This window comes from Tachysurus fulvidraco, chromosome 15 (genome assembly GCF_022655615.1).
Source record: "Tachysurus fulvidraco isolate hzauxx_2018 chromosome 15, HZAU_PFXX_2.0, whole genome shotgun sequence".
Lineage (NCBI taxonomy): Eukaryota > Metazoa > Chordata > Actinopteri > Siluriformes > Bagridae > Tachysurus > Tachysurus fulvidraco.
Genome location: NC_062532.1, coordinates 15,417,380 through 15,432,760, shown reverse-complemented (window position 1 = coordinate 15,432,760; position 15,381 = coordinate 15,417,380). Strand labels below are relative to the sequence as shown.

Here is a 15,381-nt window from a genome sequence, read left to right as displayed (position 1 = left end):
CACATAAGGGCGATCTCCATAGCAACCAGACACAGGGTGTCAAAATAGGGCCTGGAGTGCCTGGTGTTCTCTGGTCATGAGAGGCGTGAAAGCAGCTGCCTGTTCCAAAATTGGGAATAGCTGCAAGTGATGGAAAATACATACACACATGCGCATATTTGTGTGCATGCCTTTATACTCATTCAAGTGGTTTTCTTGACTAGACACAGATTACGTTTAGACTACACACATCTGCTGGCCATTAGAATAAGATGTTGCTTTTTTTGTGTTTCAGTGAAATGGTGTGTGGACATGTACTCATTTATTAGTAGTGGACAAAATTTACACAAGGACAGGAGCATCTGTGTGGACCTTCCAAATCAAACAGTAGCTTATAATATTTATAATAATATAATAATATTATTATTAGTATTAGATTATTATTAAAAATTTATAATAATAATTATATATATATATAAACAAGTCAAAATGTTTCACTTTGGTTAGGGTTAGGTTCAGGTGTAAGCTTAGCAGCAGTACTGCCAGTCTTGTTAATGAGAGACGAGAACATCTGTGATTCAGATAACCACTCTTTACATCTGTGGTGAGCAGAAAAGCATCTCAGAAGACATAACACAGACAGTTTATATGAATCTTGAAGTGAATGGTAGACAGTCATGTCAGGTTTCACTCTTGTCAGACAAGGACAGGAACCTGAGTATAAAGAAGACAAAAAGGCCAGACAACGTTTTTCCAGTCTTCAGCTGTACAGGTATTCCTGTTAAAATTGTCAGTGAATTTACTGTGGATGCAAGCTACGGTAGTGATGTATGGGTTAGACAATAGTTTAATAGAAATATTTCATACTACTATTATTGTGATTCTCTTAATGCTTAATGTGTTTTGTGTGTATTGCACTGTTCTGTCATTATCATCCTCCTCCATGTAAGATTTAAAATTAGCAACGTATTGCCTTCTCAGTATGCTTGTATCTGTTTGTGGGTGTGATTTTGTATGTCAGATCTAGGCTCTTTTGTTCATGAGTGTACCTTGTACAGTGTAGTGTGTGGGTGTTTGGGTGCACATGGGTCTGTGTTTGAAAGTCTGCTTGTCAACAGCAGGTTAAATGTTTTTAGCATGCGTCTGTATGTGTGTGTGTGTTTTGGTTAGCTGTGTATAGCTGAACTTCATGTTTATGAAAAACAAACGTAGGCTATTATTCTAACACATCATTGTAGTCCTCTGCATGCCGACGGGACCTGGGAATGGCTGAGTCAAGCAGAACTGCAGAAATAACAGTAGCCAGACTAGCTGCTTTTCTACACACACACGAAGACTCAGGAAGCTGAGCTTGGCTGTGTGTGATGTTGATTATATGGTAGAATTTTTTTAATTTTCAGCAGTTGTTTGTTAGGCAAAGCTGCCACCCCCACACTTCTTGTCTCATCTCAATGTCTCTTATCTGTTTTGTCCCTGTCTCTGCTACAGTCTCTTGCTGTCTCATCTCATCTTATGTCATCTTCTCTGCCCTTCTTTCCACAGCTTTTCGTCTCGTCTCCTTGTCTCTGAACTTGTCAAATTCCATCTTGTCTCATCTTGAGGTTTCTTTTGTTTTCTCTCATCTCATCGTTAATATCTCTCTTCTCTCCTTGTCTCTCATCTCATTATCCCTCTGTTATTAGCCCATCCTTGCTCATTTCCTTTTTTCTGCTTGCTTTTACTTTCCTCTCCTCTTCTCACCTATCTTCTCCACCTGCCATGTTCCTTGAAGATATATCAGAGGTTGTGTAAGTGTGTCTCAGGCACATCTGATGAGAGAGAGAGAGAGAGAGAGAGAGAGAGAGAGAGAGAGAGAGAGAGAGAGATACTCTAATACACACACATTATTAAACACAGATCCCAAACACACGTTCTTCATCAAAATCTGTATAGCAGCTGGAATACAGCAAAATATGGGCTTGTGTTTTATCCAGGAAGATCATGTCCAGAAGCATGAAGAATGTAGCTGTATGTGTAGTTGGACTGACATGCATGATAGAATTTTCTTCATATCTAGTGTGTGAATTTGCCTCTGTGACAATTTGTCAGAAGAGGAGCTGGAGATGTGTTTGTGTGTGTGTGTGTGTGAGAGAGAGAGAGAGAGAGAGAGAGAGAGAGAGAGAGAGAGAGAGAGGGAAAGCCTGGGGGTTGCCATGGAGATGGGACCATGTGACCAGAGCAATGGCATTTATAGTGAGGGGCGATGGCTTTGCCTGCTGCTGTTCTCCACACACACACACACACACACACACACACACACACACACACACACACACACACACACACACACACATAAACAGAGTGTTTTTGGAAGAACAAGAAATGGGTTAAAGATGAACCAGTCTAAAACAGAATTGAGTGATGGTGGTTTACTTTGGGTGGGATGCGTACTGAGGCGTGTTTCGATGATAACGGTGGAGGAGTGATGTACATGATTTCAGAATGACAAAGCTACAAGTGAGCAGAGATGAGAGCACAAACAGCTGACAGTTAAAATGTCCACAGGAGAGCTTTAACAAAGAGGAAGAGAGCGCTTGAGTGAGACGAGAATGCAAAGGAAGTAAAACATGAAGCAGCAAAATAAGGAAGCAAATTGATGAACAGGAACAGACTGATAATCTTCACTACTGGTTAGAAGTGAAAGATACTGACATGCTTCCAGCATAGCCTTTTGCTTATGCTAAGAGAAAATGTTAGTAGAGAAATATGTTTTTTTTTTTCAGTTATTTTTCTTTTCTTGTCCCCCCAAATCTGACATCTCCCCCTTTCCACCTTTTATAAAGTGACTGGATGGATTCTGGATCCAAAACTCACTTACAGATTCATCGTCGTTCAAAACTACAAATATAAAGTTTGTTTCCATATATTAAAAGCTGAAGTGCTCAGCATAAAGAGATACTTAGGAGTGAAGATGTGTTTTCATCTCATCATAAAATACCTGACATAGGGGTGATTTGTATATACACGGTTAATAACTGAAAAGTGTAAGCTCCAGGGTTGTACGTGTTGTGTTAGCTGTAGTAGCTCAGTGGCTAATGCACTTGGCTGCTAATCAGTTCCTCCAGGATTTTCACAAAGTATATTTTTCTGATTTTTTTTTTTTTTTTGCTACTTGAAATCTACTTGAATTGGCAAAATGGTAAGCACAAGATTCTTCCTTTAAAGTTCTACCAGTAAAGACATATTTAATTACATTCAATGAGGGCAGTATTCATGTTTGACACACAAACACACCAAGAGGGCTTTGGCTGAATCCGGGTGGCGAAGACGTCAAACAGTACGTCATGATAAAAAAACTGTGGTAAAACTATGGTGCAAGCTCCTCCATTTTTGCAATCAGAAAATCTTGAAATCCTCCAGGGACTAATTGAACGGCCATGAGTTTGAAGCCCAGTGCCATCAGATCTCCATGGTGGTCCTTTAGCAAAGCTTTTAAACCTCAAACTGTCTCAAATGGATGCTGTTTTGAATGAAAGTGTCGGCTAAATGAGGTGAATATAAATGTCACGGTTATATTCCCGTGGAAAAGAAAACAGGATTCTGCTGTATCCTACATTTAAAAGAAAAAAAAGAAAAATAGGTAGCAAATCTTGATTGCGACCTCGACACAAAGTCATAAAGTCATTGGCAAACTTTTTGGCTTTGAGCCACACCGTCACACTGCAAGTAAAAATATTATTAGTATCACTTTATTTTCTATTGGTTCATTTCACCACAAGCTGAATACATGAGAAATGTTTATTTTGCTTGATTTTGTCCCTATTTCTGAAAAGATCATCTAATTATGGAAGATCTACGGTTAGCCAATATTTCCACAAACCTGCATGTTCCTGATTCAAAACAGACGATGGGTCATTTGTTCACACTGAATATCCAACTGATTAAGCTGACTGTGTCATTCAGCAAGGGGTGAGGGTCAGTCCCAGTGAAGTGCGTTAGGTTTAGACAAACATTAATTCAAATAAAAACATTTGTTTTTCCAAAAGTCAATGGAGGCAAAACTTATTTTCTTTCTCTGCTTATTAGGTCTATGAATAAAGAAAATAATTCCCCTTCTTGTTTCCAGGCTATTGTTTGCATATAAATATTAAGAACTACTCATCGTTTAGACAAGAAAGACATGTATTGATTTTGACCTCAACACATTTTAAGAGTTGACTGAACGCTGAATGACTCTGAACAGGAATGAGAGCACGTCTTTGTGTAAATCACCACACTGGATGCTCAACGAGCAACATTCAAGCACCATCAGAGATGGATGAGGCGTTTAAACACAAACAGGCATTTTCCCATTAGTAAAAGAAGCCAGTTCTTCTGGCCAGTAGATGAACTCAATTCTCCTGACACCGACTCTTAATTATCTCTCACTTGTGCCCTCCTCTCATTCTTCTCCCATTCTGCCCCCATCCATAAACGTCTCACTGTGTGTAACATACTATGGCAGGAATGAGTGCACAGCTTTCTTCGAAACAAGGGATGTCTTTCTGGTCAGCAGATTAATTTGTGATCTAAGCTTATCTGTGAATTTGATGAATCATTCAGTTTGGTTAGAAGTTTGGAGTATATTTTAATCTACAGTAACCTACAGTTTGAATTCTTTCCAGCTGAAAGGTTTTGCCATTATTACCAAATAGCACACGCACACACACACACACACACACACACACACACACACACACACACACACACACACACACACACACACACACAGAGAGGGAGATATAAAAACCTTCCATAGGTTCTGTTGAGTGCTTTCAAAAATGCAATGTATCCTGGCATGATGAGGAGAGAGTGAGATTAGATAATTTTATTAGGCATTTCCCTTCATCATCTACATCCCCACATCCACGTCTGTAGGTGCTGGTGTTATCTGAGAAGCCTATGTGCTGACCTGCCTATTTCCTTTTTGTGTCTCGGGGCGGACAGATCACTAGCCCAGGCGCCCGGGACGAGAAGATTACATGTCCGGGTTTCAGTTTTATATTCTTTCATATTTAGTCGGCAGGAAAAGCAGTTAGGTTTAATAGGCTTTTTTTTTCTTTTTTCTTTATTCAACTACCACAGAAAGAGGAAACAATTCTACATGTTATTGATTTTCATTTGTATTTGTTATTTCAACAAAATGTACCTTGCAGTGCTGATACACCTCAGTGTTGTACCTATTGCATGTGCTACCCAGACGAATGACAAACACCAACCAGACACACTTTGTGTGCTGTGCAGAGAAAACACCACAACCCTTTGCCAAACATTGCCTATAAATTTGCTGACTTTTTTTTTGGTTTGTTTTTTTTTGTTCTTTCTTAATAAAGTATAATGGCTAGGGATGTATTGTTTGCTGCACAGGAATATGCACTTTGTTTGTGTCTATATTATTCTATTTCTCTGGCTCTTAATATTTAGCTCACCTACTCACCAAAACATGGGCCTGGCCACCATGTTAGAGCTTTTACTTACCAAACTAAAGGATTTCTCATTAGCCCACAGTGATAAAACTCAATAGGTTGTTGGTCAGATTCAAGAACAAATATTACATAAATAAAAAAATATTTAATTTCTACACAAAATGGGATTTCATTGCTTATACTGTACTTGATTTTAACTTGAAGTTACTAGTCATTATGTCATGTAGTATAACTGTAATATTATAATTACTTGATTAAAACATGCGTGCTAGAATAGCACAGCTGTAACCTGTGTTATAAAACACCGGCGCTGTAGATTCGATTCAGCTCAGGTGATCATCTCCGCTCCTGAAGTTTCATTTTATTCAGAGCTTTGAAAATCCACACTCAAATCATGTTGTCAGTACAGTACAGATGAATCATATTAATGTTACTCAATTCAATCACAAGGCTCGTATGGAAGGATTTTTGTCTCCTCATAGACGCGTTTTACATTATAGGTTATGATTTAAAACCAAGTGGATTCCTGGCTTTCTCTTTTACCTATTTTAATTATTTGATCATCTAAGCTTGTATATTAAATCCTGCTGCTTTCTCTTTTACCTCCAGGTGTTCACCACGTACTCCAACGAGGATTATGACCGGCGTAACGATGACGTCGACCCCATGGCAGCCTCAGCTGAGTATGAGCTGGAGAAGAGAGTGGAGAGGCTGGACCTTTTCCCTGTAGAACTGGAGAAAGGTAACATATTTAAATCCTCACTTTAGCTCAGGTTTAATGCAGAGACTCTGCTGGGGGGTTACTAAAATCTAAAGCTATATTTACAGAAGCTTTTAAATAAATCTTATTTGTGTAAAGCTTTCAGCTTAGATTTTATTTATCGTCTAAGATATTTTTATGGAAATCCAGTCCTCTGATTAATAGCAGTTGGACTGAAAAGGCTGTGGCTGAAGCTGTATATCAGACTGATGCGTTAAATGCATTAAATAATGTTAATAAACATTAACGTAATACTCTTCGCTTGCAAAGACAACGATGGCTTGGGGATCAGTATCATCGGAATGGGCGCAGGCGCAGACATGGGTCTGGAGAAACTTGGAATCTTTGTCAAGACAGTGACAGAGGGAGGAGCTGCTCATCGTGACGGAAGGTCAGAAATATATTAAAGACTGCATTTATTTATAGCTTTGGTTATACTTAAAAAAAAATCTTCTTCAAGAACAACTCATTAAGAATGAGGTTCACCTTTTATAGCATTTACAAACTGAGAACTCACCGTTTTTTGCAATACTATATAGTGCTAAAAATTCCAGACTGTCCTTGCCTGAAACACATTTCTCTTTTGCATGAATCTTATAAAGCAAAACTAGTTACTCAGAAAAAAAAGTGAAAAAGGAGAGAATCATATTTAAAAACTCAAGTGTGGCTCACAGACATTCTGAGAGCTTCTATCTGATTACAAATAGGAATGATTCGATTTAGATCAGTTTTACTCGGGCCTGAAGCTATTCAAAACATGATGAAGGTTTGTAAGGTTTTAGATGTCTTTAAGCATGTTAGATATGTAGATATTTACCAGTGCATTTTTAAAACTGCCTACATACTCATCATGACCTTTATAGAGACTCTAGGCATGAAAAAAAGTAGCCACAAATGTTTAGATTTTATGTGTATGTTACATACAGTCATGTTAAAAAAACAGGACACCCCATGAAAGCCTGTCGGTTTTTTTAATAGTTAAACCTATGGGCATTTTACCTTACAATATTGGATGATTCAAGTAATATATCTAAAAAAAAACAAAGAACTTTTTTTAATGATCTGAAATGTAATTTAAAAAAAATCTAATTTCTTGTGAGGAAAAAGTAAGTACACCCCTCATCAAATCAGGTGCAAATTCCAAGATCCAAAGAGCTCTCTGAGGCTTTCAGAAAAAAAAGATTGTTGATGCTTATGAGTCTTATAAGGGATATAATAAGATCTCAAAAGAATTTGTTATCAGTCATTCCACTGTCTGAAAATCTTTTACAAGTGGAGAACATTTAAAACGTCAAAGAAAATTCAAAAAGGGCAGAGCACAAGATGTTTAAAGATGTCTCCAAAAACCCTAAAATATTATCACCAGACCCACAGCAGGTTCTTGCTAGAGTTAATGTCATGGGAGGTTTGCAAGGAGGAAACCTTTGCTGTCTAAGAAAAACATGAGAGCAACATTGAAGTCTGAAGTAAGAACACAAAGACAAAGGCCAAGACTTTGGACAGATGAGCCGTAAGTTGAATTATTTGGACTCCATAACAGAGGACATGTTTGCCGTAAACCAAATACAGTATTTTGGCAAAAGAACCTTATACCAACTGTGAAACATGAAGGTGGAAGCCTGGCAGGCGCATCATCATAGAATCCACTATGGATTCTACATAGCAAGCAAAGAATTGAAGCTGAAGCGAAACTGGACCTTGCAACATGACAGAAAACATACTAGAAAATCCACCAGGGACTCACTGAAAAGTAAAAAACAGAGATTGGCCAGATCGTCCAAGTCCAGATCTAAATCCTATTGAGATCCTGTGTGGTGATTTGAAACGGACTTGTGCAAGAAACTCTTCAAACATCACACAGCTGAAAGAATTCTATGTGGAGGAATGGGGGAAACTTACTTACATTTGATGTCAGAAACCAGGAGATGACTACAAGAAACGTCTCATTGAGGTTATTTCAGCCAAAGGGGGGAACATTAGGGCACAGGACGTACTTTTTCCTCAGTTGAAAAACTCATTTTGTTGATTTTTTTTTGTTTAATAAGTATATATATATATACAGGTTTGCCTGCATAGATATTTTCCTAGGATTGTGCATTGTAAAGGCCACCATGCTATATTCCTCTGAGTGTCCTGTAGCAGTAGACCGTAGACAGTAGCATAGCAGTAGACCGTGTATATGATGTTTTGCACTTTCGTTCAAACAGTGGGACAAGCATTAGATCCCACCTCTGTCCCTCACTGGCCATCTGATCTAGCCTCAACAAAGTAAGAATACTTTTACTTAGCTACACACAACTAGCCACTCTTGATGACAGACGAGGCAGGGAGTAGCAATTCAGAATTTTAATAGCCATGAATTACTCAAAGTGGACTCCTCCCTTAATGTAATCTCTAAGTGTTTTAGGATTCTTTCATTCTCTTACAACATTACAACTCAGTGTGTATTTACGGTTAAAACAGTAACTGCAGATGATGATTCAGCTGAGCAACTGTAAATCTAATCTTCCCAATGATATATTACTGAAATAGTGAAATTAATAAAGGCGCTTAATGAATAAATGTGATTGTCATGAAAAAATGAGAAAATGGCTTAACAGAATTACTAGGACTGGTCTTTAACACATGTTCCTGAAAGCTTGTCTCTTTTTCCCACCATCAGGATCCAGGTGAACGACCTGATAGTTGAGGTTGATGGCACTAGTCTGGTGGGTGTGACACAGAATTTTGCAGCGTCTGTCCTGAGAAACACCACCGGCACTGTCAAGTAAGCAAAAGCATGCCATTGTTACATTTGAAATGTTTGTACTGTCAATGGTGTGCATCTGTGAGAATGTGTGTGTCAGTAGCCAAATCACTAAACATTATACGTAACAACAGTTATAAATGACATAAATCGCCATCCAGTTTATTAGGAACACCTTCCCATCATGTGGCAGCCGTGCAGTTCATAAAACCGTTCAAATACAGATCCAGAGTTTCTGTTCATGTTCATATGTTCATATCAAACATAACTGGGAAACGTGATCTCAGTTATTTTGGCTGTGGCATCGTTTTTGGTGCCAGATGGGCTGATTTGAGTGTTTTAGAAACTGCTGATCTGAATTTTTACACAGAAGTGTCTCTAGAGTTTACACAAAATGGTGTGAAAAAAAAAGAAAAAGAGAAATGAAGGTTTAAATAAACAAAAAGGCTCAAATAACTATTCAGAAGCAATCACAGAATGCACAATTATGCAGAACCTTGAGGCAGACAGCGCTACAGCAGCAAAAGACCATATTGTATCCCACTCCTGTAAGAAAGAACAACAATCTGAAGCTATAGTGACACAAACTCAGCGAATTTGGACAACTCTAGATCAGAAAATTGTCTGAAATTGTCTGAAATTTCTAATTCTTCCCCACTCTGATGTTCGAGCAATTTGAGCATTACTGGAAGCTCTGGATCTTCATGATTTAAGCATTATGCTGCTGACACATGATTGCATAACTGCACGAATGAGCAGGAGGACGGGGGCCATGAGTGTGTACTGAGGCACTGTAACATATAGTCAGAAGAATCTTTATTAATTGTACCACTAACCAATAGCTGAAATCTGTTCCTGTTGCCCTTCAGTTTTGTTATAAGAGTTTTTACATGCTGTTATTGCAAAATGTTCATGTTTGTGTGCTAAAGTCTGAACCTACACTGTTCTAAAAAAGGACACTTTACCACTTCATGTGAACACATTTCATTTGTTTTTGTGAATTTTTAGTGGATTGTCCTCACTATGCAATCACACAGAATAAGATACCACATAGTGAGTTTTCTTTGTGCAACTTCATCTTTAAATAGATCAGAAAAGTGCATTTCTCCAGCCTACTGTTTTCTTCCAGAAATTAGCCAAGCTTGAAGAAATTCAGTCACTCTCAGGAGTACACAAAAGAATCTTATCTCAGAAACACAGTTTGCTGGGCTGCGTATTAGCACTTATGCATATTCTTAAATGAAACTGACACTTTATTTTATATAGAACATGTACTTTCTGAAAGCTCTTTCACACTCAGACCCTGCGTTATTCTCAGTAGATTAGCTAGTCGTGTTTGGATGTTTTGTAGACCTTAAACAATATCAGTCACATTTGCCATAAAAGGTTCTGTATGCAAGATATCCAGACAGATAAGAAATTTAATGCTACTGCTAAAAAAATCATTCTATACAGTTGTGTACAAACAAATACATGGCAACAGAATCACAGCATAATAGTGTAACATGTAAGTGTAAACAACAAAAGGCACAATTGTGTCATTCATCAACAGATTTAAAAAAAATATAGTAATCAATGCCAGATCTCTGTGATATGACACGAATAACACATAAAATAATCCACTTCTGAGTGGTGTATTATTTTCTTTTAAACAGCACACTATTTAGGAAATTGTGTTTCACTGTACTTACTACAGACATCTAATATAAACGCTTTTTGCTTTTGAAGACCTGAACTATTATAAAGTTTTTTACAAAATGGACCGAAGGCATCAGAGTGTCTTTACGGCTTCTGTTCATACATGAGCCTTCGACAGACAAAATTGAGAGATGAAAATTTCACTCTTCACCTAAAGACACGTTTACTTTACCCACACTTCCTTGCCAGTCTTGGTAGCTGCTTCTCATTGTCACAGCTGGCATTTCATTTCTATTATATTCAGCATCATGTGCTTTCCTGTCATAACTGTGTCTTTCTCTGTATTTATATTGCTGCTCAGAGCAGACTCCTCAGCTCATAAGTGCATTGCATAGCAAAGTTGGCGAGATGCCAACTGGAACCGTAGGTTATAGATGCCATTCGGCACGACTGTGGATTAGATTAGATTTATTTCCACTGAATGCAGAAGCGATGCTTTGTCTGGATGAGCCACCCCAGGGCAGCATGAGTACACTTTAGGTTGCTGTCTTTCTACTTTAGTTTATAGCAATCTAATTGGCTATTTAAAAAAATACCAGGTGGCTGAAATTTCATTGTGGTTATGTTTGGTATATGGTCCTGAAAGGTTCACCAAGAAAACAAGCACAATAGTAACCTTGAACAACATTTCGAACAGAAGCAGTCATACTGACCCTTAAGATCTTCTTAAAGTCTGACAGTGTGATTAATTGCATCTATCATACCATGATGACTGGGAACTAAACCTAAAAGATGTCTCATCAAATACAAAACTCACCAGTGGAACATCACAGCGTGTGTCGTGTATTTCAGGTTTATCATCGGCCGAGAGAAGCCGGGTGAGCAGAGCGAGGTAGCTCAGCTGATCCAGCAGACGTTGGAGCAGGAACGCTGGCAGAGGGAGATGATGGAACAGCGCTATAACCAGTACATGGAGGAGGATGAAGAGGTTAGACCACACACACACACCCATACAGAAACCTTTCACACAACTTTCATTGCCTCTTCATCACAGAGACCGATGGTAATCAGAGCAAATATGATTTACAGTTAATGTTAATATCTAGTCTTTTTTTTTTACCAGAAGCCAACAATGGAATTTGCACCTAAAGTAGAGACTCAAGGCTTTAAAATTTGTATTTGTTCATAAATATTTCTGTTTTTTAAACTACGGGCAATATTTTCAAGTGACTGGTAAAATCAAACCCATTTCTGCTTTCTGAGATATTCGAAGTGCATCTAAAATTTGAACATGTTATTTTCAACCACTAGAATTCTGTGTAAGGTTATTCCAAAAGAGGTAAAAACATCTCACACTAAATGCAAACAGTGTCCTGTCTCATTTTATATCAAATGTAAGGTCATAAAACGATGCGTTTGTTAATTAGTCGATTTTCATCTTCCATTCAGCTGGCAAAATGGAAAACCAGTATGCTGGAAAAAAGGATTATGGAATTTTATTTCAATTTACTTTTGGTCCACAGCACAAGAGAAAGACAGTCAGGCAGACGGAACTCTTCATCATCATCATCATATCATCAGCTTTTTTTAATCACTGTGTTTTCAGTCTGTGTCAGAGTAACGGCTGTAAGTTAACATCCCTTTTCAGAATAGCCCCGTGTTGCTACTGTATAGTAAAAATCTGTCCTAAAGTATAGTTTCAGGAATTGTATATCTATAACTGCTGTTTAATTATAGTTAAAGCTTCAAGCTACTACTTCCACCTGATCAGGACTGTGTGGGCATGTAAGTGTCAGATTGCATAATAATTGGCAACGGCTTCTCCTTAGCAACATAACAACAGTGAAGCTGAAAAAACAGTTAGAAAGTGATAAAGTGCAGCTTTTTTAAGTTACCAGTAACAAATTTTACGGGACATGGATTTGTAAGGATACAGTAAAGAACAAGTAGGATAAGATAGAGATTTTTTTACCTGCTTGATTCCTTCATCTTGCTGGTGTAACATGGGATTGTACTACAGCAGTGCTGTGACTGTGCAGAAGCCGTGCAGTTAGTGCTCTTTCAAATCAGCTTTCGGTTTCTAATATTCAACTTCCTTCTGTACAACAGTGAAGCAGAGAGATGTGATAATATTATGGTAGCGCAGCCACTCTGCTAATTCACTTCACTTGACCACGCAAACTATAGGCCTGGAAGTCATGTATGTAAAATGTCATGTAAGTAAAAAAAGTCTGAATGAGTTAAAAAAAAAAAGCAGCTTATCTTCCAGGTGAAAAAATCAGCTTCATTATTTTTTCATAATAAGTGAGTAATATAGCTCCTGTATTCACACCTACATCCGTCACATCAGGTTTTCCAGCCAGACCTTCCTCTGCTCCTTCTCTACTTGTGATTTGGGTGTAAAGAAAGTGTTAAATAATTCAGCGGCAGAGGATGTGCTGTGATCAGGTTGGATAGGACGTGGGCATGGAATCGAAAGCTGGCTCTGTGTTAACTCCACACAATGTCTCTGAGATCGTGGTAGTCTCACACTTCCTGGAACATTCCGCTCTCCTCCTTCCTCATCCACGATAAACCTTACAAACACCAATTTTAATGTCCAAAATCTAATGGACGAATGCGACGGATAGATTTGCAGAATTTCACCTAAATAACCAGATTAGAGTCCAGTATTAGTTTTGTATTTTATCTTTACTCTTATATTATTTTATTTTATTTTATTTTATCATGAGTAGATACTCATGTAGTGCTGTTAGATCCATACAACTGTACAGGACACACATATATCCTCTCTGAACATTTACATTGACATTTGGCAGATGTTTCATGTACAGATGTCTCAGTACTTTTTTCTGTATTAATGTTCTAAACATTCAGGCTCGGGGTCTGTAGGAATTGGTTCCTCCTTTACAGTACACAGTGCTATGAGTCATTGTACATCTGATGTCTCTATTTGTAGCAGAAGTGTAGTGTTTCAAGGCCCAGCAATCACTGAAGGTGGAAGTCAGGGTTGGGGACTACAGCAGCAAAGGCTTTGTTGATTAACTAACTTCTTCACCTGTCATGGGGAAGCATGACTCTTTTTGCATCACTCTATCCTCTTATGTATGTTCTGCTTTGTAAAGAGGGATTTTTGCCCTGCGACCCTTTTATTAGAGTTGTGTTGAACATTTGTTCCAATCCTGGTGAATAGGTAGGAGCCTGGTTTTTAATATGCACACACTCCTCCATTTGGTGCAGCTGGCCTACGTCATATAACCTTTTATCCCTTGAACTAAAACTGAACATGGCAGACATTGTTTATTAAAAAACTAATAATAATAAAACTTAGAATACCTCTAAAATTTTCTTACATATCACACTAATGGACTAAAGTCTTTTTAAAGGCTTAAATGTAGATGTTCCTATCGAAGCCCAGCCAATAAGGTAGTCTAAATGATTGAAGCTGTTAGATTCTGCTCTAGTGCTCTAGAGTCTGCTCAGGTGTTTGTGTACACTGGATTTGTTATGTGATGTTACATACACCACTATGGATTAATTATTGTCATCTTTAAATGGGTTTTATAGGTCAAATTTAACTTGACTACCCAGCACACAACGTGACAGGATGCGTAGTTGCTGCATCTGCTTAGTGGAAGCATCTGCAGTCATTATGTTTCTCCACCCACTTTGCTTTAGATGCGGTGAAATTCAGTCATGGAAACACTGGAATGTCACCAATTAGTTAGAATATCTCCAGGCGCATTGTGTGTCAAGACTGGCATTTACCCAATTAGAAAGTAATCATGATTTAAGGTTGTCTGTTACTTTAGTTCTCAGTTTGTTTTAAAAAATAAAATAAAACTTACAAATTCTGTGTTGCCTATATTACAGAGATTAGTGCTGCACTCTCAGGACAGTGAGAAAGCAGGTGAAATTCATGACCTTATGCCACCTTGTGGCCTTTTGTGGAATTGTCACCGATGTTTGCATCACTCACACCCACAATTTGAATTATGTGTTGTAAGGTTTGTCTGAAAGACTAGGAAATATCCCAAGTTTATCAAGACCGCTCTAAAAGTTGGACTTGAGCTAAAACTATTACACATCTGTATTGGATCATAGTGAATTTCCTCCCAGTTGCTGATTGCCATGGATTACCTGTCATTTTTAATAATGAGATTAATGGATGCATTACTGAAATTTAGTAGTTTTACTAGGTTAATGCATTGCTCTCTCTCTCTCTCTCTCTCTCTCTCTCTCTCTCTCTCTCTCTCTCTCTCTCTCTCTCTCTCTGTGTGTGTGTGTGTGTGTGTGTGTGCAGGCGGGTGAGTATGGCACAGATGAGGATGAGGAGATGAGCCCCATGTTCCCTAATGCTATCGAGGTGTTTGACTTGGCTGAGAACGAGGACATGCTCTCTCCTGTGGAGATGGACCCAGAGAAACTCACTCACAAGTTTAAAGAGGTCAGTGCAGCCCACGGTCATTTGTCTTCCTCCGGTTCTGACCTCACCAAAGATATTCAGGTTACAACAAGGGCATAAAATGTTATCTTATCTGTCAGTATTTCTAATCAGGTCAAGAGACCTTGTTAGTAAATAAATTACTTGTGAGTAAATAAAAAAGATTCCGTTTAGAAAAGCCATTTTGCACATATCGAGAATTCACTCCTAAACCTGATGTCTTACATGTTTTTGCCTCTGCCTCCAGCTCCAGATAAAGCATGCAGTGACCCAGGCTGAGATCCAGCAGCTGAAAAGGAAGGTAAGAACATCATATGACTTGTTCAGGGTTGCTATTTTAGATGATAAAAGGTGTTCAGATGACATAGTG

General features: G+C 38.3%; 1 protein-coding gene across 3 annotated transcripts in view; it reads left to right on the top strand.

The window, feature by feature from the left end:
- The window catches only part of ppp1r9ba (protein phosphatase 1, regulatory subunit 9Ba), a 41,510-nt gene that overhangs the window by 19,709 nt on the left and 6,420 nt on the right, over nt 1-15,381 (top strand). For all 3 annotated transcript variants that reach the window (XR_007138021.1, XR_007138020.1, XM_027139183.2), the window contains exons 3-8: nt 6,033-6,165; nt 6,454-6,574; nt 8,846-8,950; nt 11,420-11,555; nt 14,871-15,014; nt 15,259-15,312. Coding sequence is in view for 1 of the 3 variants with exons in the window: in XM_027139183.2 (XP_026994984.1) it covers nt 6,033-6,165; nt 6,454-6,574; nt 8,846-8,950; nt 11,420-11,555; nt 14,871-15,014; nt 15,259-15,312 (693 nt within the window). In the remaining 2 variants the exon portion in view is untranslated. The remainder of the gene's footprint in view (nt 1-6,032; nt 6,166-6,453; nt 6,575-8,845; nt 8,951-11,419; nt 11,556-14,870; nt 15,015-15,258; nt 15,313-15,381) is intronic.